This window comes from Salmo salar, chromosome ssa07 (genome assembly GCF_905237065.1).
Source record: "Salmo salar chromosome ssa07, Ssal_v3.1, whole genome shotgun sequence".
Taxonomy (NCBI): domain Eukaryota; kingdom Metazoa; phylum Chordata; class Actinopteri; order Salmoniformes; family Salmonidae; genus Salmo; species Salmo salar.
Window position 1 is genome coordinate 12,498,862 of NC_059448.1, and position 26,460 is coordinate 12,525,321.

General features: G+C 43.6%; 2 protein-coding genes across 39 annotated transcripts in view; one reads left to right on the forward strand and one right to left on the reverse strand.

Moving 5' to 3' along the window:
• LOC100380644 (calcium/calmodulin-dependent protein kinase type II delta chain) overlaps positions 1-22,037 on the forward strand; it is a 117,247-nt gene extending 95,210 nt beyond the window's left edge. For 5 of the 13 annotated variants that reach the window (XM_045721539.1, XM_014206572.2, XM_014206579.2 and 2 more), the window contains 7 exons: positions 2,791-2,841; positions 4,430-4,474; positions 4,796-4,844; positions 11,791-11,866; positions 11,959-12,053; positions 12,198-12,434; positions 20,411-22,037. In XM_045721539.1, the coding sequence (XP_045577495.1) occupies positions 2,791-2,841; positions 4,430-4,474; positions 4,796-4,844; positions 11,791-11,866; positions 11,959-12,053; positions 12,198-12,433 (552 nt within the window). In that variant the 3' untranslated portion in view covers position 12,434; positions 20,411-22,037. Of the gene's footprint in view, positions 1-2,790; positions 2,842-4,429; positions 4,475-4,795; positions 4,845-11,790; positions 11,867-11,958; positions 12,054-12,197; positions 12,445-20,410 lie in introns of all 13 variants that reach the window. The other 8 variants (XM_014206583.2, XM_014206584.2, XM_014206585.2 and 5 more) reach the window with 4 other exon arrangements.
• A 66-nt stretch (positions 22,038-22,103) lies between these two features.
• The window catches only part of ank2b (ankyrin 2b, neuronal), a 329,543-nt gene continuing 325,186 nt past the window's right edge, over positions 22,104-26,460 (reverse strand). For all 26 annotated transcript variants that reach the window (XM_014206567.2, XM_014206568.2, XM_045721528.1 and 23 more), the window contains one exon: positions 22,104-26,421. In XM_014206567.2, coding sequence (XP_014062042.2) covers positions 26,208-26,421 — 214 coding nt within the window. In that variant the 3' untranslated portion in view covers positions 22,104-26,207. The remainder of the gene's footprint in view (positions 26,422-26,460) is intronic.

The following is a 26,460-nucleotide window of genomic DNA, read 5'->3' on the forward strand; positions in this document are numbered from 1 at the left end:
GTTTCTGTTTCTACACCCTGGGCCCAGTGTCAAACTACTACGCTGGCTGTTTGTCTGGCCCCTGTATCGGTGTCTGCCTTCCCCTGGCATCTCATCTCCGCACCCCCAACCCTCCAGCTCCTCTCTCTCTCCAAATGCTAATCCTAAAACACTTAAGTCACATACTCAGGTGCATTACTTGACACATGATCTGAAAAAACACTGAGGTATCCAAGGTGTTTATGGCTGGCAGTTTAAACCGCTGTAGGAGGTTTAGAAAATCTCTCTTTAAATCGGCAGCCGAGTCTTCGGCGTGTTTTGAAAGTATAGCATACGGCATTTGAAGGATTATTTCAGGTTTATCGCAGGAGTCCAGCAGAAATGGCAGCTATTTTTAACCGGTCATTAATTTTTGTTTCCATGCATGCTGAATATACACTGCTCAAAAAAATAAAGGGAACACTTAAACAACACAATGTAACTCCAAGTCAATCACACTTCTGTGAAATCAAACTGTCCACTTAGGAAGCAACACTGATTGACAATAAATTTCACATGCTGTTGTGCAAATGGAATAGACAACAGGTGGAAATTATAGGCAATTAGCAAGACACCCCCAATAAAGGAGTGGTTCTGCAGGTGGGAACCACAGACCACTTCTCAGTTCCTATGCTTCCTGGCTGATGTTTTGGTCACTTTTGAATGCTGGCGGTGCTTTCACTCTAGTGGTAGCATGAGACGGAGTCTACAACCCACACAAGTGGCTCAGGTAGTGCAGCTCATCCAGGATGGCACATCAATGCGAGCTGTGGCAAGAAGGTTTGCTGTGTCTGTCAGCGTAGTGTCCAGAGCATGGAGGCGCTACCAGGAGACAGGCCAGTACATCAGGAGACGTGGAGGAGGCCGTAGGAGGGCAACAACCCAGCAGCAGGACCGCTACCTCCGCCTTTGTGCAAGGAGGAGCTGGAGAAGCACTGCCAGAGCCCTGCAAAATGACCTCCAGCAGGCCACAAATGTGCATGTGTCTGCTCAAACGGTCAGAAACAGACTCCATGAGGGTGGTATGAGGGCCCGACGTCCACAGGTGGGGGTTGTGCTTACAGCACAACACCGTGCAGGACGTTTGGCATTTGCCAGAGAACACCAAGATTGGCAAATTTGCCACTGGCGCCCTGTGCTCTTCACAGATGAAAGCAGATTCACACTGAGCACATGTGACAGAGTCTGGAGACGCCGTGGAGAACGTTCTGCTGCCTGCAACATCCTTCAGCATGACCGGTTTGGCGGTGGGTCAGTCATGGTGTGGGGTGGCATTTCTTTGGGGGGCCGCACAGCCCTCCATGTGCTCGCCAGAGGTAGCCTGACTGCCATTAGGTACCGAGATGAGATCCTCAGACCCCTTGTGAGACCATATGCTGGTGCGGTTGGCCCTGGGTTCCTCCTAATGCAAGACAATGCTAGACCTCATGTGGCTGGAGTGTGTCAGCAGTTCCTGCAAGAGGAAGGCATTGATGCTATGGACTGGCCCGCCCGTTCCCCAGACCTGAATCCAATTGAGCACATCTGGGACATCATGTCTCGCTCCATCCACCAACGCCACGTTGCACCACAGACTGTCCAGGAGTTGGCGGATGCTTTAGTCCAGGTCTGGGAGGAGATCCCTCAGGAGACCATCCGCCACCTCATCAGGAGCATGCCCAGGCGTTGTAGGGAGGTCATACAGGCACGTGGAGGCCACACACACTACTGAGCCTCATTTTGACTTGTTTTAAGGACATTACATCAAAGTTGGATCATCCTGTAGTGTGGTTTTCCACTTTAATTTTGAGTGTGACTCCAAATCCAGACCTCCATGGGTTGATAAATTGGATTTCCATTGATTATTTAATAAGATTATTTATTTAATTCAGATCTAGGATGTGTTGTTTAAGTGTTCCCTTTATTTTTTTGAGCAGTTTTTTGGCCAGTCCTCTTCTGGCTGTGCAGGGTGGATATTATAACAGAACATGGTCAAAATGTTAAAATGTTAAAATGTTCATAAATGACCAGCATGGTCAAATAATAATAATCATAGTAGTTGTCGAGGGTGCAACAAGCACGTCCGGTGAACAGGTCAGGGTTCCATAGCCGCAGGCAGAACAGTTGAAACTGGAGCAGCAGCACGGCCAGGTGGACTGGGGACAGCAAGGAGTCATCATACCAGGTAGTCCTGATGATGTTCATGTTAACAAGAAAACCAAAAACCATTGGGATGTCATGACATCGTTTGAGTGGATAATTGCATTTCTTCTGGCTTTTTATTTCTCCTCTCTAGTAGTCACAATAGCACTAATTCATTAGATTCAAGGCCGCTATAAACTGTGTTAATAGCCGCAATTAGGCTATTTTCTCTTCCTGAAAAACCTGCAAACAGTCACGCGGGACAGCTAATCGCTTTCAAAATAGGATTTTAAGTTTACGACTGTTTTAATGTTTCAAGTTCTGTTTCAGCGAGGAAGTCCTTTGCCAGCTTTTTTTATTTTGCATAATGCTCTGCAGAATAATGAGGCGTTGCTACAGGCATGGAACTAACAGATGTCTAATGAACTTACTTTGTCCCCCTTAACTTTCTACCCTTCAGAGTATTTTCATGGTAATACCCGTAGACTTGCAGGCGAGACTTTACTCTTAACATTTTCTCTCTTGCAGCCCTGTGTTCCTGACAAATGTATGCTGATATTGTTCTCCTGTCTATCTCCCTGTCTGGAGCATTAGTCCTTGTTCCTGAAATCTACCTCTGTTTCTGTCTCTCTCTATCCACTCATTATCTAGATCAACAACAAGACCAATGTAGTCACCAGCCCCAAAGAGCCCCCCACTCTGGTACTCTGCCTGTCTGTCTGCACGCCTGCCTGCTTGCCTGTCAGTTTGTCTGTCTGTCTGCACGCCTGCCTGCTTGCCTGTCAGTTTGTCTGTCTGTCTCTGTCATCCTTCATGCTTGGGCTGCTCACTCTAACAATGTCTCTCCTTGTTTTGCTGCCAGTGATGCCTCTTAATATTGCATTTTTGTTTACTTTATAAACACATGTTATTTGTATCATACACAGACATTTCCTTATACTGTGGTTAGACATTGCGGTTGGTATGTGCACTTGAACTTTGTGTATTTTTGTTTGGGATGGCCTCTAGTTCGGCATTGCATGTTTCTGTGTGTGTGAAGAACTGTGCACCCTGGGCCTGCTGTTTTTACTGTTAATCCACTGAATCTTTCCCCAAGTTACCAGGGAAACCAACGAGACATGCTGGCTGGGCGTGCATCCTAAAATATACTTCACACACTCTCTCTCTCAGAGAAAGACATCCTAAGGCAGATTGTTCTGATAGTGCCACCCGTGTCACCACACATGAGCTTCAACATGGCTGTGCGATGGCATTCCTTATGACAGGCAGCCCACCCGTTGGCTCACACATTTACCCAGGTCTAATCTAGGCATGTTACACAGGTCAGGTCAGCCAAGAGGCCTGTCCTGTATTTATCCAGCCCACAGCACAAGTATAAGGTTACCATTTAGGAATTCATACAAAATATTGCAATAGCTTTGTTTTTCATTCAATTCCATATCTAATAACCATGGGGCTATCTAATAGCATACACCACCCCCCCCCCCAGCACATTGTGAGCAAAACATTTTAGCAGCCTCCCTCTTGACGGCAGAGATACTTTTAACGTTTTATTCATTTCCTGCAATTCTACACATTTTGCCATGGTGCTGAGAGAAATGTTTGCAGTTTATTATATTATAGCTGAGTGAGACTGACTAACTAAATCAATGGGGGGGCCCCTGGCTGGTAATTCAACCATGATTACTAAGTCTAGATAGATGGCTGCTAGGCTATCTTACAATCTAAAACATGTTAGCTGACATGGGCTAATTGAGTGACTATTAGTGGCTGACATGTCAAGAGAGAAATTGCACCATGTGTATTCTACTATTCTCACTTTAACAGTAAGTTGAGACCTAACTGAGTTACAAACGGCGGCCGTTTACCCATCCCTGTTCTAGAGTGATGTGGTTATGTATTCTTACATGTGAGAAATGGGGCCTGCCAAAGCCAGATTGATGTTTACTCACTATGCAGTACGTACACACAACTGGCCTGAAGTAAGGACTGAAGGTGAACTGCATGCCTTGGCTGTACACACCTCAAACCTTTTCCTGTAGTTTATATCCAGGAAGGGCCTGGTGACTAACATGCTGCTACTGCTGTACACCTCCCGTCCTTGGCTGTTGCTTGGCTGTTTGTTCTAATGTCGTAGGGCACCAAGTTGACTACTCAACACTTCTTTGAAATGTGACCCATGGGAATAGATCATCTGGGCAACTGTTTACCACATCAAGTTCCTGTCTATTTATCCCCTTTCTTCTTCACACTCCTCTTCCTCCTCCCCCTCTTCCTCTCCATGAATCAGGAGCCTCAAACCACTGTTCTCCACAACCCAACTGATGGAAACAAGGTAGTGATTAAATAGGACTGTCGTTTTGCGAGTGTAGAGGTTTTTGCTAATATTGTGCTTTCTAGTTAGTGTTATTTACTAAACTTTGTTGATATGCATGGTGCCTTAATGTATGCCCTAGATCCCCCCCATACTCAGCTGGCGGACCGCAGTCCGCATCCAGACCCAGAACGGGGTCAATACGGACCACCGGTCCCGTCTACAAAAAAATAGAAAAATCCCCCATCTGACAGTACATCACTTATCCTGTGCTCACGCTTAATCCAGTCTCCACATCCGGCAGGTGTTCATTGTTGCTCTCTGTTTGTTCTTGTCCAACAGGAGTCCAGCGAGAGTGCTAACACCACCATGGAAGATGAGGATGTGAAAGGTAGGAGCACACAAACGACTACAAAAATAAACAAACTGCTCTGTCCCTAGCATGAAGGGCTAGCCACCTGTATTAGGCTAGTAGCACTGTGTTAGCTCACTGTGTTAGCTCAAGTGAAAGGTAATATGTTATTTACACAGCACTGAGGTGTTTGCTTAGCACAGGGGCAGGCAACCCTGACTTAGCATGTAGTGTAACTCATGATTCTTCAGCGTTAGGGCTCCATGTATTGCATGTTGTTATGCTACTGATTTTGCATGAATATGTTGGCTGTTAAAATTCACATTTTTATTTTTACCATTTTAGTTTTTCTTGCATGTGAATTCATCAGATATGCATTTGTTTATCCAGGCATCCATTCATTTGGCTTTTTCATTTAAATGAATTCACTTCATCTTCTGATCTCAGTCCTTAGACATGCACTGCCATCCTCCAAACATGGAATGTTACGTCTATCCACATTACTACATGGAATGTTATGTCTATCCACATTACTACATGGAATGTTATGTCTATCCACATTACTACATGGAATGTTACGTCTATCCACATTACTACATGGAATGTTACGTCTATCCACATTACTACATGGAATGTTACGTCTATCCACATTACTACATGGAATGTTACGTCTATCCACATTACTACATGGAATGTTACGTCTATCCACATTACTACATGGAATGTTACGTCTATCCACATTACTACATGGAATGTTACGTCTATCCACATTACTACATGGAATGTTACGTCCATCCACATTACTACATGGAATGTTACGTCCATCCACATTACTACATGGAATGTTACGTCCATCCACATTACTACATGGAATGTTACGTCCATCCACATTACTACATGGAATGTTACGTCCATCCACATTACTACATGGAATGTTACGTCTATCCACATTACTACATGGAATATCCACATTACTACATGGAATGTTACGTCTATCCACATTACTACATGGAATGTTACGTCTATCCACATTACTACATGGAATGTAGTTTAGAATTTGAATCAGGTGTGCTAGCTGTACGATAGTTAAAATACATGGAACGGCTGTTGGACCCCGAGGAGAGACTCTACCATGGTGTGGACAGAATGGTCGTTTAGGGAGCTGAATCAGGCTCTGCTGCCACGCATGATTTCCCATCTCGCTGCTGCTCTGATGGTCCGCTGAGCCAGAACAGTGTGTGTGTCTCCACTCTACCATTACAGATAGTAATTTGTTCACCTCCCACTTCAAATGGAAGATTTTACCTCATAATTCCATCATACCATCTGGGGAGTGTGACAAGACCCTAATCACCAGAAGGAATCTTCCCCTTCTAGACCTTAAAAGGCCCCTTTGAAAATCTGAGAGAGTAGGAAGACATATGGTCAGGCAATCTCATGAGCTACCTGCTTTGAACAATTGTCCCTTTGTCACAAAACCCATTTGAGAGCACCAGGATGTCCTAGGACTCCTATCTACTGTGCTACGGCGGCATTGTGTGGAAAGTAAATTAAGGTTTCTTAGCATTTCAGTGTCGCTTTGTGTCCACGTTTGCAATCCCTGACGGATGATTACTGCTGGGTCAAGGATGTATGTAACGGTCGCTCTACTAAACACGTGTGGGTGTTTCTTATGTTTATGTGCAGCTAGAGGCTCGTCAATTTCATATTCACTTTGTTATCTTTGGCAGCTGCTTTTTTGAAAGATGAAGGCATTTAATTTGGCCATTTTATACGGTAGTCGTTTCATCACGTTGTGTGTAGGAGTTGAAGACTGTAGGATGTGTTTTGAAAAAAGATTTTGGACATCGTCTCACCCATTTTTATGTTCCCAATAAACAAACCATGTTTTTGGCCACAACGCATTCTGAAGCAGAAACCCAACACACAGGACCCTATGAGTCCCCAAGTGTCACTCGCCCGGTGACGACATTTAAAAATAATAATAATAATAATAATGTATTTCACCTTTTATTTAACCAGGTAGGACAGTTGAGAACAAGTTCTCATTTACAACTGCGACCTGGCCAAGATAAAGCAAAGCAGTGCAACACAAACAACACAGACTTACACATGGGATAAACAAACTTACAGTCAATAACACAATAGAAAAATCTATATACAGTGTGTGCAAATGAAGTAAGATTAGGGAGGTAAGGCAATAAATAGGCCATAGTGGCAAAATAATTACAATTTGTCAATTAACACTGCAGTGATAGATGTGCAGAAGATGATTGTGCAAGTAGAGATACTGGGGTGCTAAGGAGCAAAAAATAAATAACAATAAGGGGATGAGGTAGTTGGGTGGGCTATTTAGAGATGGGCTGTGTACAGGTGCAATGATCGGTAAGCTGCTCTGACAGCTGATGCTTAAAGTTAGTGAGGGAGATATGACTCCAGCTTCAGTGATTTTTGCAATTCGTTCCAGTCATTGGCAGCAGAGAACTGGAAGGAAAGGTGGCCAAAGTAGGAGTTGGCTTTGGGGATGACCAGTGAAATATACCTGCTGGAGCGCGTGCCATGGGTGGGTGCAGCTATGGTGACCAGTGAGCTGAGATAAAGCGGGGCTTTACCTAGCAAAGACTTATAGATGACCTGGAGCCAGTGGGTTTGGCGACGAATATGAAGCGAGGGGCAGCCAACGAGAGCATACAGGTCGCAGTGGTGGGTAGTATATGGGGCTTTGGTGACAAAACGGATGGCACTGTGATAGACTACATCCAATTTTCTGAGTAGAGTGTTGGAGGCTATTTTGTAAATGACATCGCCGAAGTCAAGGATCGGTAGGATAGTCAGTTTTACGAGGATATGTTTGGCCGCATGAGTGAAGGAGGCTTTGTTGCGAAATAGGAAGCCGATTCTTGATTTAATTTTGGATTGGAGATGCTTAATGTGAGTCTGGAAGGAGAGTTTACAGTCTAACCAGACACCTAGGTATTTGTAGTTGTCCACATATTCTAAGTCAGAACCGTCCAGAGTAGTGATGCTAGACGGACGGGCAGGTGCGGGCAGCGATCGGTTGAAGAGCATGCATTTAGTTTTACTTTCATTTAAGAGCAGTTGGAGGCCACGGAAGGAGTGTTGTTTATCATTGAAGCTCGTCTGGAGGTTTGTTAAGTGTACAAAGAAGGGCCAGAAGTATACAGAATGGTGTCGTCTCCGTAGAGGCGGATCAGAGAATCACCAGCAGCAAGAGCAACATCATTGATGTATACAGAGAAAAGAGTCGGCCTGAGAATTGAACCCAGAGGCTGCTAGAGATCCGGACAACAGGCCCTCCGATTTGACACACTGAACTCTATCTGAGAAGTAGTTGGCGATCCAGGCGTGGCAGTCATTTCAGAAACCAAGGCTGTTTAGTCTGCTAATAAGAATGCAGTGATTGACAGAGTCGAAAGCCTTGGCCAGGTCGATGAAGACGGCAGCACAGTATTGTCTTTTTATCGATGGCGGTTATGATATCGTTTAGGACCTTGAGCGTGGCTGAGGTACACCCATGACCAGCTCGGAAACCAGATTGCATAGAGAAGGTACGGTGGGATTCGAAATGGTCAGTGATCTGTTTAACTTGGCTTTCGAAGACTTTAGAAAGGCAGGGTAGGATAGATATAGGTCTGTAACAGTTTGGGTCTAGAGTGTCTCCCCCTTTTGAAGAGGGGGATGACAGCGGCAGCTTTCCAATCTTTAGTAATCTCAGACGATACGAAAGAGAGGTTGAACAGGCCAGTAATAGGGGTTGCAACAACTGCGGCGGATAATTTTAAAAAGAGCGGGTCCAGATTTTGCAGCTCTTTCAAAACATCAGCTATCTGGATTTGGGTGAAGGAGAAATGGGGGAGGCTGTGGGGGGTGCAGAGCTGTTGACCGGGATAGGGAGAGCCAGGTGGAAAGCATGGCCAGCTGTAGAAAAATGCTTATTGAAATTCTCGATTATTGTAGCTTTATCCGTGGTGACAGTTTCCTAGCCTCAGTGCAGTGGGCATCTGGAAGGAGGTGCTCTTATTCTCCATGGACTTTAGTGTCCCAGAACTTTTTGGAGTTTGTGCTACAGGATACAAATTTCTGCTTGAAAAAGCTAGCCTTTGCTTTGCTAACTGCTTGTGCATATTGGTTCCTAACTTCCCTGAAAAGTTGCATATCGTGGGGGCTATCCGATGCTAATGCAGAACACCACAGGATGTTTTTGTGCTGGTCAAGTGTAGTCAAGTCTGGAATGAACCAAGGGCTATATCTGTTCTTATTTTTACATTTTTTTTCTAAATCCATCCATCCACCCACCTACCCATCCATCCATCCACCTACCTCTCATACCAATGTCCCTCGTCACCCCTCCCCCTTTATCCTAGTCTCCTGTCCCTCCTCCCCAAGTTCCCCTCTCTTCTGGCGGGGGCACTCAGGCTCATACTACTCCTCCTCATCTTCCTCTTCATCCTTCTGCTGGTATTCTCCCAGTGTTTGGCCCAGTAGGGAGGAGTTATGCCACTATGTTCTGAGGGCCCTGGTCACCTGCTACCTGCTCCTCCTCTTCACCACCTCCTTTGTGGTCTTACTCTCTGTCCATCCTGTCACCCACACTTAGGGGCCACAGCCTCTGCACCCCCTCGGGCCCCTGCCTAGCCTGGGCCCCAGCCACATGCAGTGCAAGTTCACCCAGAGCGGAGAGGGCAGAACCAGAACTGTTTCCCATTGCCCTCTAGGCCTCACTATCCCTCAACCTCCCTTCATATCGTCTTGACCGCTATCAGATATGCATCATTGGAAGTCCACATTTGTTTAGGATATGACTTTTAGGATCATTTGGTGCACCCGGTGAGTGACTATAAATGCAAATAGTTCCCTCATTGTTCCTGGCACTCATTACCAAAGACTAAACAAAGGCATACAAACCTCTTAGTGTTTGTCATGGAACCCTGTGAAAGAAAGCTACTGAAAAGTAGCCCTTGTCTTTCTGAGGTTGCACGCTGTACGTTGGCCAGGTATTACAGTAGGCTCTGCTTCAGCACCGGTCTGCCATACAGGCGTCCACTATGTGTGTACTGTGCTGCCCTCTGGAGGTCATGGTGTAGCCAGGACTGAGTTTATCACCACTGTCTCCTCATAAGTCTTTGTAAATGCATACAGTAATACATTAGCAATGTATTACACCTAAATTGGGCTTAGAAAATATTACTGCTGTGTTGATGCGTACGGAGAGGGTGAGACAAAGTCGTCAGCTACAGGGTTGACAGTGAACAGTCTAAATGAGATTGAGTATACTTTAAGGACTAGTTTGGATCGAGGTTGTTCTTTGCACAGACAGCACTGACGACTTCCAGGAACGGGATGGTTTCGTTGACCGTTAATGTCTCTACATTGACAGCACATTTGATAAGTGGATTGCGTTTGGTGGAGAAGTGCTGAGTGAGCTGGCCTATTCAGAAGCTCTCCTTCCCAGCTTGTGTGTGTGTGTGTGTGTGTGTGTGTGTGTGTGTGTGTGTCATATGAACCTTCAAGGCTCAGACAGAGGCAGACGGTCAGAGCCAGAGAGAAGCTCCAAACTCAGCTTCTCTGTCTGAGATGCCTGTCAGAACCAAGGATCAGTTTAACCTCTTATTACTGCTCCTCGGGATCTAAACAGGTGTGTGTGCAGCGCTCAGTATACAGCACCTCATAGGAAGCAACATGTTAAAGAGTAATACTGGCCCCTAAAAAAGAGAGATGGCAAACATAAAACAATGTTGTGTGTGTGTTGAGTCTCAAGTGACGTTGATCTACTTCTGTTTAGATAATAATCAACAGCGAAAAGCAGCTTTGTTTTCCTGCCGTGTGCTGTTGTGTGTTATCAGAGGGACAGATTACGCTGTCCACCTACAGGGGAGGAGTAGTGTTGCTTCATAGCAAACAGACTGCTAGAGAGCAAGGTCTGTCAGTGATCTGTTGGCGGGTTTGTACATGTTGGACTGTGCGACAGCAAAATGTCAAAGAACTCGTTGAGTAAACTGACCTTGTTTTCAGATGTATCAGACTAGCTGCCAGGCTAGTAGCCAATCACTGATGGCTAATGTAAGACATAGCTGGAGTGTTGTTGGTCTTTCACTCGGTCTATATCTGTAAACGTTGGAGTATTTTTCTGCCACTGGTGAACAATCTCCTGAGAACTGAGGGAAAATGTTTCTTATTTGCCTCCTTTGTGTTCTGTCAGTCACGTCGATCGAAAGTGTCAAAGGGGACCAAGGTGTCGACGGTAAAGAGTTGAGAGAATAGCATTTGATCTTTCTCTTTTTTTGTGACTAAGTTTTGATGCATGTTTTCTATGGGTCACTACCATTCCATTTGACATCTACCTCAAATTCATGTTGTTGAGCACAATAAGAGATTTGCTAAACCACAAAACCTTGTTTTTCTTTACATTCATTGTCTCTTAGCTTGCCTACGTAATTTGCGAGGTAATGAAATCATGTTGTCTGTGTTATCTGTGGTAATGATGGTGAAACACACTGATTCTCCCGTGTGTGTGTGTGTGTGTGTGTGTGTGTGTGTGTGTGTGTGTGTGTGTGTGTGGAAGTAGTGAACCTGTGGTTTATTCATTGTCTTGCAAAGAAAACCGTTGACCATTTTTAAGAACCAAACAAGAGCAAACAGAACTAAGCGGGGAGGGACCTACCTGAATTTGTCCACTAGTTTTCATTGCAAAACATTTTTAGTTTAAACTGTTTCTGTTGCAAAATGTTTTGCAACAGAATCGCCGTAATGAATACACCCCTTTGCCCCTGGACCTCTTGGCTGTGTTTTGGGCTGCATTGCTACCACTACTTGGGTTCATGTAAATCCCTCAACATCTCTACAGAGACTCACTAGATGACTCAACACATCAGGGGTGTCTTACTCTAATCACCTATGACTGTGGGACAGTTTTAGGCAACCTGTGAAAATGTAAAAAAAATTTCTGTCTCTTGCCCTCCGTCAGCTCGTAAGCAGGAGATCATCAAAGTGACTGAGCAGCTGATTGAGGCCATCAACAATGGAGACTTTGAAGCCTACACGTTAGTGATTTGGGATTTTTAACACTACACCGTTCAAAAAAACATATGCATTCCGATCTTCATTGTGTTGTGTTCCCCGTTTTCTCCCACAGGAAGATCTGTGATCCTGGCCTGACATCCTTTGAACCAGAGGCCTTGGGAAACCTAGTGGAGGGAACTGACTTCCACAAGTTCTACTTTGAGAACGGTATAGCACCTGCATCCCATTATGCACTCATAGCATTAAAGATCAACACATAGCCATATGAAAACCAATGGCTGTAGAAGCATTAATTACCTTGATTGTGTACTGATTTGATCCATTTCCCGCCATCTCCCCTCTCTCATCCAGCTCTGTCCAGGAGCAAGCAAGGGCCCGTCCACACCATCCTGCTCAACCCCCACGTGCACCTGATCGGCGAAGACGCGGCGTGCATCGCCTACATCCGCCTCACCCAGTACATGGACACCAGCGGCATGCCGCGCACCATGCAGTCAGAGGAGACACGCATCTGGCAGCGCCGTGACGCCAAGTGGCAGAACATCCACTTCCACCGCTCCGGCTCACCCACTGTGCCCGCCAAGTAAGGTGACTAGAGGTGCTCGCTCAGTGCTGTCTTGGTTAGCTGAATTCATTGTGGAGCTATGTAGCTGGATTGGTTCTTCTTTGAACCTCATCCCTACCTGGCTAAGAACGATGTACTTACAGTCCGTGTCCTGTATCTGTCCTGTATCTGTCTTGTATCGGCTCCACCTGCACTAGGGGCTACTGTATGTAGTATGGTCTGCACTATGTAGCTACTAGCCTGCTACTTTATGTAGTGTGGTCTGCGCTATGTACAGTTGAAGTCGGAAGTTTATATACACCTTAGCCAAATACATTTAAACTCAGTTTTTCACAATTCCTGACATTTAATCCTAGTAAAAATTCCCTGTCTTACACGGAACCCAAACCGGCTGCGCGTGTGCGCCATCGTGCATAAATGTATTGTGTCCCCCTACACCAAACACGATCACGACACGCAAGTTAAAATATCAAAACAAACTCTGAACCAATTACATTAATTTGGGGACAGGTCGAAAAGCATTAAACATGTATGGCAATTTGGCAAGATAGCTTGCACATGCTAGCTAATTTGTCCTATTTAGCTAGCTTGCTGTTGCTAGCTAATTTGTCCTGGGATATAAACATTGAGTTGTTATTTTACCTGAAATGCACATGGTCCTCTACTCCGACAATTAATCCACACATAAAACGGTCAACCGAATCATTTCTAGTCATCTCTCCTCCTTCCAGGCTTTTTCATCTTTGAATTTATATGGTGATTGGCATCTAAACTTTCATAGTATTACCACGATGACCGGTAAAGCAGTTCATCTTTCAATCACCCACGTTCAATCACCCACATTTGCAACCAAGCTTTAACTTCCTGACTGATGTCTTGAGATTTTGCTTCAATATATCCACATCATTTTCCTCACTCATGATGCCATCTATTTTGTGAAGTCCCTCCTGCAGCAAAGCACCCCCACAACATGCTGCTGCCATCCCTGTGCTTCACGGTTGGGAAGGTGTTCTTCAGCTTGCAAGCATCCCCTTTTATCCTCCAAACATAACGATGGTCATTATGGCCAAACCGTTCTATTTGTGTTTCATCAGACAAGAGGACATTTCACTAAAAAGTACAATCTTTGTCCCCATGTGCAGTTGCAAACTGTAGTCTGGCTTTTTTTATGGCGGTTTTGGAGCAGTGGCTTCTTCCTTGCTGAGCGGCCTTTCAAGCTATGTCGATATAGGACTCGTTTTACTGTGGATATAGATACTTTTGTACCCGTTTCCTCCAGCATCTTCACAAGGTCCTTTGCTGTTGTTCTGGGATTGATTTACACTTTTCGCACCAAAGTATGTTCATTGCTAAGAAACAGAACGCGTCTCCTTCCTGAGCGGTATGACGGCTGCGTGGTCCCATGGTGTTTATACTTGCGTACTATTGTCTGTACAATGAACATGGTACCTTCAGGCATTTGGAAATTGCTCCCAAGGATGAACCAGACTTGTGGAGGTCTACACATTTTTTTCTGAGGTCTTGGCTGATTTATTTTGATTTCCCATGATGTCAAGCAAAGAGGCACTGAGTTTGAAGGTAGGCCTTGAAATACATCCACAGCTACACCTCCAATTGACTCAAATGATGTCAATTAGCCTATCAGAAGCTTCTAAAGCCATGACATCATTTTCTGGCATTTTCCAAACTGTTTAAAGGCACAGTCAACTTAGTGTATGTAAACTTATGACCCACTGGAATTGTGATATAGTGAATTATAAGTGAAATTATCTGTCTGTAAACAATTTTTTGAAAAAGTTACTTGTGTCATGCACAAAGTAGATGTCTTATCTGACTTGCCAAAACTATAGTTTGTTAACAAGAAATTTGTGGAGTGGTTGAAAAGCGAATTTGAATGACTCCAACCTAAGTTTATGTAAACTTCTGACTTCAACTGTAGCTACTAGCCTGCTACTTTATGTAGTGTGGTCTCCACTATGTAGCTACTAGGTGCTACTGTATGTAGTGTGGTCTCCACTATGTAGCTACTAGGTGCTACTGTATGTAGTGTGGTGTCTACTATGTAGCTACTAGCCTGCTACTGTATGTAGTGTGGTCTGACTTGGTTCCTGTTTAGCCCTGATCATCCCTAGCTAGTCAAAGTTGGTGACTGTAGCTCAGCCCATCTTAGCTACAGTCCTTTAAAAGTTGCAGCGTATTGCAGACGTTATTTAAGTGCCAACCATTGTTACCATTAATGCTAGTTAGTGCTAGTTTGACCACCAGAGGACATCTTTGAGAAGCATTCGATAGCCTTCAATATTGGCTGTAATAGAGAATTTAAAACCTTTTTTGTAAGAACATAGTATATGGGACTGATTTTTAAGAAATGTTGCTTAACCTCTATGGGCTAGGTGGGACGCTAGCGTCCCACCCGTGGTGCACTCCATCAACAGCAGGTGCATTTCAAGAGCGGCAAATTTGAATCCAAATAAATGTCCAAATTCAAATTTTTCAAACATACAACTATTTTACACCCTTTGAAAGATAAACATCTCCTTAATCTAACCACGTTTTACGATTTCAAAAAGGTTTTACGGCGAAAGCATAAATTTAGAGTATGTTAGGACAGTACATTTACAAGAGTTGTGTGTAATGTTTTGTCAATTCAAAGACAGGGTCACCAAAACCATAAAACCAGCTAAAATGATGCACTAACCTTTTACAATCTCCATCAGATGACACTCCTAGGACATTATGTTAGACAATGCATGCATTTTTAGTTCTATCAAGTTCATATTTATATCCAAAAACAGCGTTTTACTATGGCATTGATGTTGAGGAAATCGTTTCCCTCCAATAACCGGCAGTCAAGTCAACACCACAAATTAAATAATTAAAATTAGAAAACATTGGTAAAATATTATATTGTCATTTAAAGAATTATAGATTTACATCTCTTGAACCCAATCAACTTGCCAGATTTAAAAATAACCTTACTGGGAAATCACACTTTGCAATAATCTGAGCACTGCGCCCAGAAAAATACGCGTTGCGATACAGACTAGACGTCATGTTGGGGAGATCTAAAATCGAAAATACTATGTAAATAATCCATTACCTTTGATTCTCTTCATCTGATGTCACTTCCAGGTATCACAGGTCCATAACGAATGTAGTTTTGTTCAAAAAAGCTCATCATTTATGTCCAAAAATCTCCGTCTTGTTAGCACATGATCTAAGCCAGCCGGACTTCTCGTCATGAACGAGGGGAAAAAATATATTTACGTTCGTTCAAACATGTCAAACGTTGTATAGCATAAATCATTAGGGCCTTTTTTAACCAGAACATGAATAATATTCAAGGTGGACGAATGCATACTCTTTTATAACGTATTGGAACGAGGGTACCCAACATGAACTCGCGCGCCAGGTGTATAATGGGCCATCATCGTTCCATGGCTCTTGTTCGGTCAGATCTCCCTCCAGAAGACTCAAAACACTTTGTAAAGGCTGGTGACATCTAGTGGAAGCAATAGGAAGTGCCAAAATATTCCTCAGCCCCTGTGTTTTTCAATGGGATAGGTTTAAAGGTAATACAACACATCAGGTATCCACTTCCTGTCAGAAAATGTCTCAGGGTTTTGCCTGCCAAATGAGTTCTGTTATACTCACAGACACCATTCAAACAGTTTTAGAAAATGTAGGGTGTTTTCTATCCATATGTAATAAGTATATGCATATTCTAGTTACTGGGTAGGAGTGGTAACCAGATTAAATCGGGTATGTTTTTTTATCCAGCCGTGTCAATACTGCCCCCTAGCCCTAACAGGTTAACCTCTTGGGGCTAGGTGGGACGCTAGCGTGCCACCCGTGGTGCACTCCATCAACAGCAGGTGCATTTCAAGAGCGGCAAATTTGAATCCAAATAAATGTCAAAATTCAAATTTTTCAAAAATACAACTATTTTACACCATTTGAAAGATAAACATCTCCTTAATCTAACCACGTTTTACGATTTCAAAAAGGTTTTACGGCGAAAGCATAAATTTAGAGTATGTTAGGACAGTACATTTACAAGAGTTGTGTGTAATGTTTTGTCAAGTCAAAGACAGGGTCACCAAAACCATAAAACCAGCTAAAATGATGCACTAACCTTTTACAATCTCCATCAGATGACACTCCTAGGACATTATGTTAGACAAGGCATGCATTTTTAGTTCTATCAAGTTCATATTTATATCCAAAAACAGCGTTTTACTATGGCATTGATGTTGAGGAAATCGTTTCCCTCCAATAACCGGCAGTCAAGTCAGCGTCACAAATTAAATAATTAAAATTAGAAAACATTGGTAAAATATTATATTGTCATTTAAAGAATTATAGATTTACATCTCTTGAACGCAATCAACTTGCCAGATTTAAAAATAACCTTACTGGGAAATCACACTTTGCAATAATCTGAGCACTGCGCCCAGAAAAATACGCGTTGCGATACAGACTAGACGTCATGTTGGGGAGATCTAAAATACTATGTAAATAATCCATTACCTTTGATTCTCTTCATCAGATGTCACTTCCAGGTATCACAGGTCCATAACGAATGTAGTTTTGTTCAAAAAAGCTCATCATTTATGTCCAAAAATCTCCGTCTCGTTAGCACATGATGTAAGCCAGCCGGACTTCTCGTCATGAATGAGGGGAAAAAATATATTTCCGTTCGTTCAAACATGTCAAACGTTGTATAGCATAAATCATTAGGGCCTTTTTTAACCAGAACATGAATAATATTCAAGGTGGACGAATGCATACTCTTTTATAACGTATTGGAACGAGGGTACCCAACATGAACTCGCGCGCCAGGTGTCTAATGGGACATCATCGTTCCATGGCTCTTGTTCGGTCAGATCTCCCTCCAGAAGACTCAAAACACTTTGTAAAGGCTGGTGACATCTAGTGGAAGCAATAGGAAGTGCCAAAATATTCCTAAACCCCTGTGTTTTTCAATGGGATAGGTTTAAAGTCAATACAACACATCAGGTATCCACTTCCTGTCAGAAAATGTCTCAGGGTTTTGCCTGCCAAATGAGTTCTGTTATACTCACAGACACCATTCAAACAGTTTTGGAAACTTTAGAGTGTTTTCTATCCATATATAATAAGTATATGCATATTCTAGTTACTGGGTAGGATTAGTAACCAGATTAAATCGGGTACATTTTTTTTATCCAGACGTGCAAATGCTGCCCCCTAGACCCAACAGGTTAAGGCTCTAACCAATAGTGCAAAAAAGGTATTAGGTGAACAATAGGTAAGTAAAGAAATAAAACAGTAAAAAGACAGGCTATATACAGTAGCGAGGCTATAAAGGTAGCGAGGCTACATACAGACACTGGTTAGTCAGGCAGATTGAGGTAGTATGTACATGTAGATATGGTTAAAGTGACTATGCATATATGATGAACAGAGAGTAGCAGTAGCGTAAAAGAGGGGTTGGCGGGTGGCGGGACGCAATGCAGATAGCCCGGTTAGCAATGTGTGGGAGCACTGGTTGGTCGGCCCAATTGAGGTAGTATGTACATGAATGTATAGTTAAAGTGACTATGCATATATGATAAACAGAGAGTAGCAGCAGCATAAAAGAGGGGGTGGGGGGGGCACACAATGCAAATAGTCCGGGTAGCCATTTGGTTACCTGTTCAGGAGTCTTATGGCTTGGGGATAAAAACTGTTGAGAAGCCTTTTTGTCCTGGACTTGGCACTCCGGTACCGCTTGCCATGCGGTAGTAGAGAGAACAGTCTATGACTGGGGTGGCTGGGGTCTTTGACAATTTTTAGGGCTTTCCTCTGACACTGCCTGGTGTAGAGGTCCTGGATGGCAGGCAGCTTAGCCCCAGTGATGTACTGGGCCGTACGCACTACCCTCTGTAGTGCCTTGTGGTCAGAGGCCGAGCAATTGCCAACGCAGGCAGTGATGCAACCAGTCAGGATGCTCTCGATGTTGCAGCTGTAGAACCTTTTGGGGATCTCAGGACCCATGCCAAATCTTTTTAGTTTCCTGAGGGGAATAGGCTTTGTCGTGCCCTCTTCACGACTGTCTTGGTGTGTTTGGACCATTCTAGTTTGTTGTTGATGTGGACACCAAGGAACTTGAAGCTCTCAACCTGCTCCACTACAGTCCTGTCGATGAGAATGGGGGCGTGCTCGGTCCTCCTTTTTCTGTAGTCCACAATCATCTCCTTAGTCTTGGTTACGTTGAGGGATAGGTTGTTATTCTGGCACCACCAGGCCAGGTATCTGACCTCCTCCCTATAGGCTGTCTTGTCGTTGATCAGGCCTACCACTGTTGTCGTCTGCAAACGTAATGATGGTGTTGGAGTCGTGCCTGGCCATGCAATCGTGGGTGAACAGGGAGTACAGGAGGGGACTGAGCACGCACCCCTGGGGAGCTCCAGTGTTGAGGATCAGCGTGGCAGATGTGTTGCTACCTACCATCACCACCTGGGGGCGGCCCATCAGGAAGTCCAGGATTCAGTTTGAGGGAGGTGTTTAGTCCCAGGATCCTTAGCTTAGTGATGAGCTTTGAGGGTACTATGGTGTTGAACGCTGAGCTGTAGTAAATTAATAGCATTCTCACATAAATGTTCCTTTTGTCCAGGTGGGAAAGGGCAGTGTGGAGTGCAATAGAGATTGCATCATCTATGGATCTGTTTGGGTGGTATGCAAATTAGAGTAGGTTTACGGTTTCTGGGATAATGGTGTTGATGAGAGCCATTACCAACCTTTCAAAGTACTTCATGGCTACGGACGTGAGTGCTACGGGTCTGTAGTCATTTAGGCAGGTTGCCTTTGTGTTCTTGGGCACAGGGACTATAGAGGATTGGAGGATATTTCTGTAATTCAGTGATTTTTATTCCCATAGAAATTTGTTATGGACCCATAACTAAATAAACATCGGCATTATGAAAGAGTATTTTTATCATTATTTTATTAACGAAAGCATAAAGATGCCATTTATTAGTTACATGGTTTTGGTTTCAACGTGCAGACTGGCAGTAAGAACAGCAGGAACGTTTCCCTAGTCGCGCCATTATTAGTGCAATGCCCCATAAAGTGTTGCTCTGTGCTACCCAGTGTGGCGGGGTGGGGGTCCACCCTCTCCGCCTTCCTCCTCCTCCATTCCCCATGGGCTAGATCCGTCTTCTGTGCGTGGCTCTGTGGCTCATCCCGTGCCCCCTGCCCCCGTACCTTGAACCTCGGGTGCTTTCAGTGGATACAGCTGGAGAACTGCAAGGCAATCCCATTGTGCTCCACTCAGGAGCCATGACCAATATATATTGTCCTGCTACTAACAGGGTTAATAATATATCTGTGAGAATATCCAACAGGCTTTTATATCATTCTAAATTAATAATAATAATCTCCTTTGTTTAAAAAAATAACAATATTTTGGAGATTTCGTTTTCAAATAACGTAAAATGAGCGAGGAAAAAGTTGAGGCCGGCACGGGTATTGAACCATCATCTGTAGCAACACAGACCGTTGCGCCACTCAAGCGCTGTACAACGTGACCGGTCGGGAGTGGCCTAAAGTACTACAGTAAGAGCAAAATAAAATAATAAAAACCTTAGTGTAACAACAGTTTTAGTAAGTAATACTGAAGTCCTGCACAATTATCAGTTTCTATTTAGGTTTATGTCGCTCATTCATTGTCAGTTAGAGACATCGCAGGACCCAAAAGCATAATCAGTGCTCTAACTCCCCCTTGTGCTGGTCTGGAGCAATGAATTGGTGACGCAGGGTACTGTATTAAACCACAAATGACCTAAGTCCCGCAGCATAATCGCAAAACTTTTAGTGGAGCAACTACTGCAGTTTAGCCCACCAGACCTGCTTTATACAGGAGCTATGTAGCTAGCTTGGTCTGCTTTGTTTCCGCTTTGGTCTTTCTCCAGCCTCAAACACATATTTTGACAATACAACACAAGTTACTAATTACAAAATTATCTTTGTATTGCAGTTGAGATGACTCCCTATCCTGCAGCTGTTGCTGATCTATGGACCCCGCCTACCAAGTGTCTGTCACATCCTCATCCAATCCCGGCCCAACTCTGCCATCTCAGAGTGTTGTTTACATATCGTTGATGCTGAACTGAAGATTCTTCTTGCAAAATATGAAAAGGAAAAACACAACAATCTTGACGATATAATTTTATATTTGATCATTTCAGAGTGAAAATGTTTGTTGTTTTATCGCATTCTTCTGTCTCATCGCAGGACATTTATAACTAAACATGTTTTTTTATTTTTTATTCTGAAACAATGATTTCCTCTTTTTGAACATGTTTTAAGTTTGAATGCCATGGGAAAATGTTCAATCTTCAATATTATCAGTGTCAGGAACATGCGGTGAACCAACACCAAACTCATCAAGGTATTCATATCTGAATATTACACATCAATCCCAATAACTGAAATGATATAGGTTTAGCCTTAAACCTACATTGCAGTCTGTCAATCCTTCTTTAAATGTCAGTCTTTGTGCAGAAAAATCTAAGAACATAAGTGAACGACAAACATGAGCTTGCTTTTGTTTTGGTGATGTATAGACTTGTGATTGACGTGAATCGCTATATCTTTGCTTAAACTCTGGAATATTAAACTGTTTAAATATGAGCTTAGTTTGCAATCTTTTAACAATTCAAGTTGTTCTCAACTGGCTCAATATTAAGTATGATTACTGGGAATTTTTATTGACAGTTTATGTTAAGGGAAAATGGTATCCTATGTTTTATGATATGCGTTTGCGTCTACATCATCGCAATGTGACAGAATTCTCAATGATAGAATGTAAACTATAGATCATTCTTTCACTTGTATTACTCAAAGCCATCGTATGACATATGGAACACTGTTTTAAAGTCCAATCATGATATTTTCATAAGGATGATGATGATAATTATGTGAATTTTATTGGAACTATTGACCCTTTTATGTATAGCGAACGGTTGTCTGTTTTTTTTAGTCTGTACCATCTCCTCTCTCCCCAACCCCGTGTCCATGCATAAGAACCTATGGAAGACAAATAACATTTTACTTGCTACTTTTACCACTGACACCTGCGTGTTAGTTACTCTACTTGACAAGTTGCAACACACAATGTTTTATACTGAGAAGGGATACAGTCATATGGGATCACATTGTTCTGGTCAGTTTTTCCTAGTTGGTAGATATTTTCATAAATGGGTGATTAGGTTGGTTTTGCCGATGGAAATGTAAGGGAGAGATGCAGTAAAATTGAATCAAGGTCAACCTAGAATATTTAGTTACACAACACTTGGGATTAAAGGCTTTGAGTAGGTTTGCCATTAGGATATCCACTGTGGTGTTAAGAACTGTTACTTCCACCATTTATGATTTGTTCCTACAGGAAGGGTGAGACAACACAATCATTTTTTTAAAGTTACGTTGAACTGTACTATGGGACAAAGTGTATATTGTTGCCATGATGAGAAAGGACTGATAAATGTTTAAGAAATGTGATTTCTGCCAAATCTCTTATTTCCATGTCACTTTGCCCATAGCTTAAAGTTTGTGAGGTGATCACTGTAATAAAAAAATACATTTAAAAAAAAGTTTACATTTTACTTCTAATGGCTGTAGTGTAATCCTTCAAAGCATGGTTAGTAAAAATGACAACCACACCACACACATTTGACACATGTACAATTTAATATTCTGCCACGTACACTGTAGCCGCTATACCATGTTAGCCATTCAGACTTTTCCCTCCTTTATTAACTTCATAACTAATACATGCCCTCATAGATATTTATATATGTGTAATATTGTTATCACCATGGAAACAAGATGCGGATTCATCAAATCAAATGCACTTTTTTGACAATTACTTTTTTGTTTCTTTTATTTTGATCACACAAAGTAAATTGGCAAAGTGATGAACCGTAATATTAGATAGCTTACATAGATAAAGTCTGTACCACAGATAACACCAACGATGCTTTCAGCCAGCCAGCCCAAGATTACAGTACATCCATGTCAGTTCTGTTTTTGGTTTCTGCATTTGTTTCAGTCATGGTTTCTAGAGCGTTTCAGAATTCATGTGAAGCCTTGCGTACAATGGCAACTTATCGGTCGAAGAGTTTTAATTGAAATTCCCTTTCCCATCTTCAACTTGCACTCACACAAACACACACATAAAACACACTCATGTCTCCGCCCACTGGAGGAGGAGAGGAGGAGCATGGCTGGACATCAATAAATACGTAGAAACAAAATTAAACTTGGCAAATATGTAATCTGCAGAAGACTGCTCAGTGTTTAGTCCACCCCCATGTATACCAGTTGAAATGAATAGGCCTTGCAAGTCTGTGGGGGCCAAAATCACAATGATATTGCTTGGATGGTATTTAACAGTAGAGCTTGTTCTGAGGGCAGAACGTTTAGGCAAGAAATGTGAAGGAAATAAAAGCTACACCGGGATTTGAACTAGGCACCTTCTGTATGGCAACCTATGTCTTACACCCTCTGCCACTCAGGTACACCCCATGAACTGGAAGTTTTGGTCTTTTGAATCTAACCAGTCCAAAAAAATGATGAACAGTTTACTTTCTCAAGTAATGAGTGGCCTAAGGCAGTGCTAGCTGTGCTACTAGAGATTCTGGGTTCGAGTCCAGGCTCTGTCACCGCTGACCACGACTGGGAGACCCATGGGGTGGCACACAATTGGCCCAGCATAGTCTGGGAAAGAGGAGGGTTTGGCTGGCAGGGATGTCTTTGTGCACTAGTGACCCCTGTGGTTGGCCAGATGCAGTGCATGCTAACATGGTCGCCAGGTGTACAGTGTTTCCTCTGACACATTGGTGCTTCTGGGTTAAGTGGGCAGTGTGGCTTGGTTGGGTTATGTTTCAGAGGATGCATGGCTCTTGACCTTTGCCTCTCCCGAGTCCGTACGGGAGTTGCAGCGATGAGACAATGCTGTAACTACCAATTGGATACTGAGAAAAAGGGGTAAAAACATTTTTAGAAAGTAAGATGAAGTTAGTTTAGGAAACAAGAAGCGACGCATGGGGAGTTGAACCAGGGACGTTAATGTCGCAAACCGCGTTTAACACCATTCGTTCATCCATCCACCAACCTACCACTAACGTTGCTTTTCTCATTTGACTTTCACCTGTCACAAGCTCCACCCCTTGGCCCCATCCAACCAATCATATAGCTCAAGCTCCGTTCCTTGGCCATCCAACCAATCTGCCCTCAGAACAAGATTGTGGAAACATACCATTGAGCAAGAAATAATGCATGTAAAAGAGCCAATGATAAAGGATCTTCTATCTCCACGCTACTATGACACGCAAACACGAAGCAGACCAAAAATAATCTGTCAGAAACTGATGTGCCAATCTTTCCATCTTATCACCATTTATTGGATACCATAAACCAACAGCAGCAAATAAAACAGAACGACTACAGCACACTGGTCTCTCTCTGTCCCATACTTGCTTGTACAATCTTAACAGGCTTAAAAAGGTACACTCAATGAAATGAGGTTGCCACGAGAAGCACCGCAGATATTGAGATGAGCGAGATGCAAGACTTCGCTCTCACACAGTCACACACAGTATCTGCGCATGTGCACGGGTTCGCTTCACGCTGTTCACAGAGTGGTAGCCACAGGACCAAAACAGCAGAGAAGTTGAGCCTCACGCTTCAACGCTCTTAGTTGTTGTGGAAATTGACCCACTATGTTAACTTTCTGCATCTACGTCATATCGCTGAGTATACCTTTAATCAAAGTCATTGATAGGAGGGAAATGAACAGGGGTGAGATGGCACGCACAAGTGACTCATGGGAGGGAAGGAGGGGCGACGTACCTAGTGTTATGACCTATAGTTGTAGTGATGGGAGGGAAGGAGGGGCGACGTACCCAGTGTTATGACCTATAGGTGTAGTGATGGGAGGGAAGGAGTGGCGACGTACCCAGTGTTATGACCTATAGGTGTAGTGATGGGAGGGAAGGAGGGGCGACGTACCCAGTGTTATGACCTATAGGTGTAGTGATGGGAGGGAAGGAGGGGTGACGTACCTAGTGTTATAACCTATAGGTGTAGTGACGGGAGGGAAGGAGGGGCGACGTACCCAGTGTTATGACCTATAGGTGTAGTGATGGGAGGGAAGGAGGGGTGACGTACCTAGTGTTATAACCTATAGGTGTAGTGACGGGAGGGAAGGAGGGGCGACGTACCCAGTGTTATGACCTATAGGTGTAGTGACGGGAGGGAAGGAGGGGCGACGTACCTAGTGTTATGACCTATAGGTGTAGTGACGGGAGGGAAGGAGGGGCGACGTACCTAGTGTTATGACCTATAGGTGTAGTTATGGGAGGGAAGGAGGGGTGACGTACCCAGTGTTATGACCTATAGGTGTAGTGATGGGAGGGAAGGAGGGGCGACGTACCCAGTGTTATGACCTATAGGTGTAGTAACGGGAGGGAAGGAGGGGTGACGTACCCAGTGTTATGACCTATAGGTGTAGTGATGGGAGGGAAGGAGGGGCGACGTACCTAGTGTTATGACCTATAGGTGTAGTAATGGAAGATAAAAGCGCGTACATGAAGGACAAGAAAAGAGAACATTCTAGATCATTTCTTTCGCAAATGGCAGGTCGCAATGTCGGTGAGGATACTATGAACTAACACACAAACACACTCACATACATACGTGCGCGCACATGCACACACACACACATAGGTGGCAGCAGTCTGATGCACTGCTCAGAAGGAAGTTTGACTACACAACACCCATGAGACAGAAACAGACAGAGAAAAACAGGGAGATGGGGACAGTACCTGGGGCTGGGGCTGAACGTGTGTTCACAAAGCTCATGTAAAAAAACGACACCACATCATTACACACATAACCACCTTGAGCCAACTTTGTAAACTGAACTGTAGTGGAGGGTTATATGGGGATGATTTGCTTCAGTAAAATGGGGGTTCAGATCACAGCGTATTTGCGCTTATCTGAATCAAAAGTCCTTGATGAAAGACTATGGCATTCACTCCTTTAAAACAGTATCTCTCCAAAACTGTTTATGACAACTGACTCCTATGTAACAATCTCTTGATAGTCGGATGAAAAGGGTCAAATTTGTTAAGACCCTTCACCTTTGACCTCAGACCAGATTGGTACACGTACAGCAGGTACCGTGGGACAAATATAACAAATGCTTTTGAATTGCTGTTTGTTTTGTTTTCTACCAGTCTTCTCTATTTACAAATGTTTACAATCGTTCCTTCAGAAAGAGGCCTCTACATGAGGCAAATGTGCGAGGTGCACCCTCTTCATACGTTTCCTGTAGCTGTTTTCATTCGTTGCATTTTTTTGTGTTGTTTTTTTATTGTACCACAGCAGCCAAAAACTAAAAGAACCAAACAAAAGGATAACGACAAAAAAAATATTCTAAGTCACCCGACGAGAAAGGGGGTGCCATCTTTGGTCACAAAATGAGCAAAAAAAAACTGGAAACAAGTCAAAAGCCCCCAAAAATAATAAGAATTGCCACGAAAGGGAAAAACTCAAATTGAAACCAAAACGCAATCCAGTGTCTTTAGCAGGGGAAGTCTGGCTGGGCGGTAAAGGTTAAGGGTTGTTAGGGGTCACCGAGGGGTTAGAGTTGTGGTAGAGATTAGCTTACAAGACTTCATAGGCTTTTTGTGGATAGGAGGCTTATGTAGCATGGGGGGCGAGGCCAAAAGGGAAGACACACAACTAAGCCAGCAAATCAAAAAAGCCCATCACTTCTTCTTTCTCCTCTCCTCCTCTTTCTCCTTCTCTCCTCCCTCCTCCTCCTTGGCGCAATAGCGTTGGAGCAGCAAGTGCAGGTGTTGCTGAAGGGCATCGGGTTGGAGGGTCTCTGGGGTGTCGTCCAGCCGCTCCAGGTGCACATGCTTACCCTGGGCATCCATCGCCACAGTCCTCTTCTGGGTACGAGACTTATGCATCTGGGTTCTGGAGATGGGACAGAGAAAAGAGAAGGAGCGAGGATGT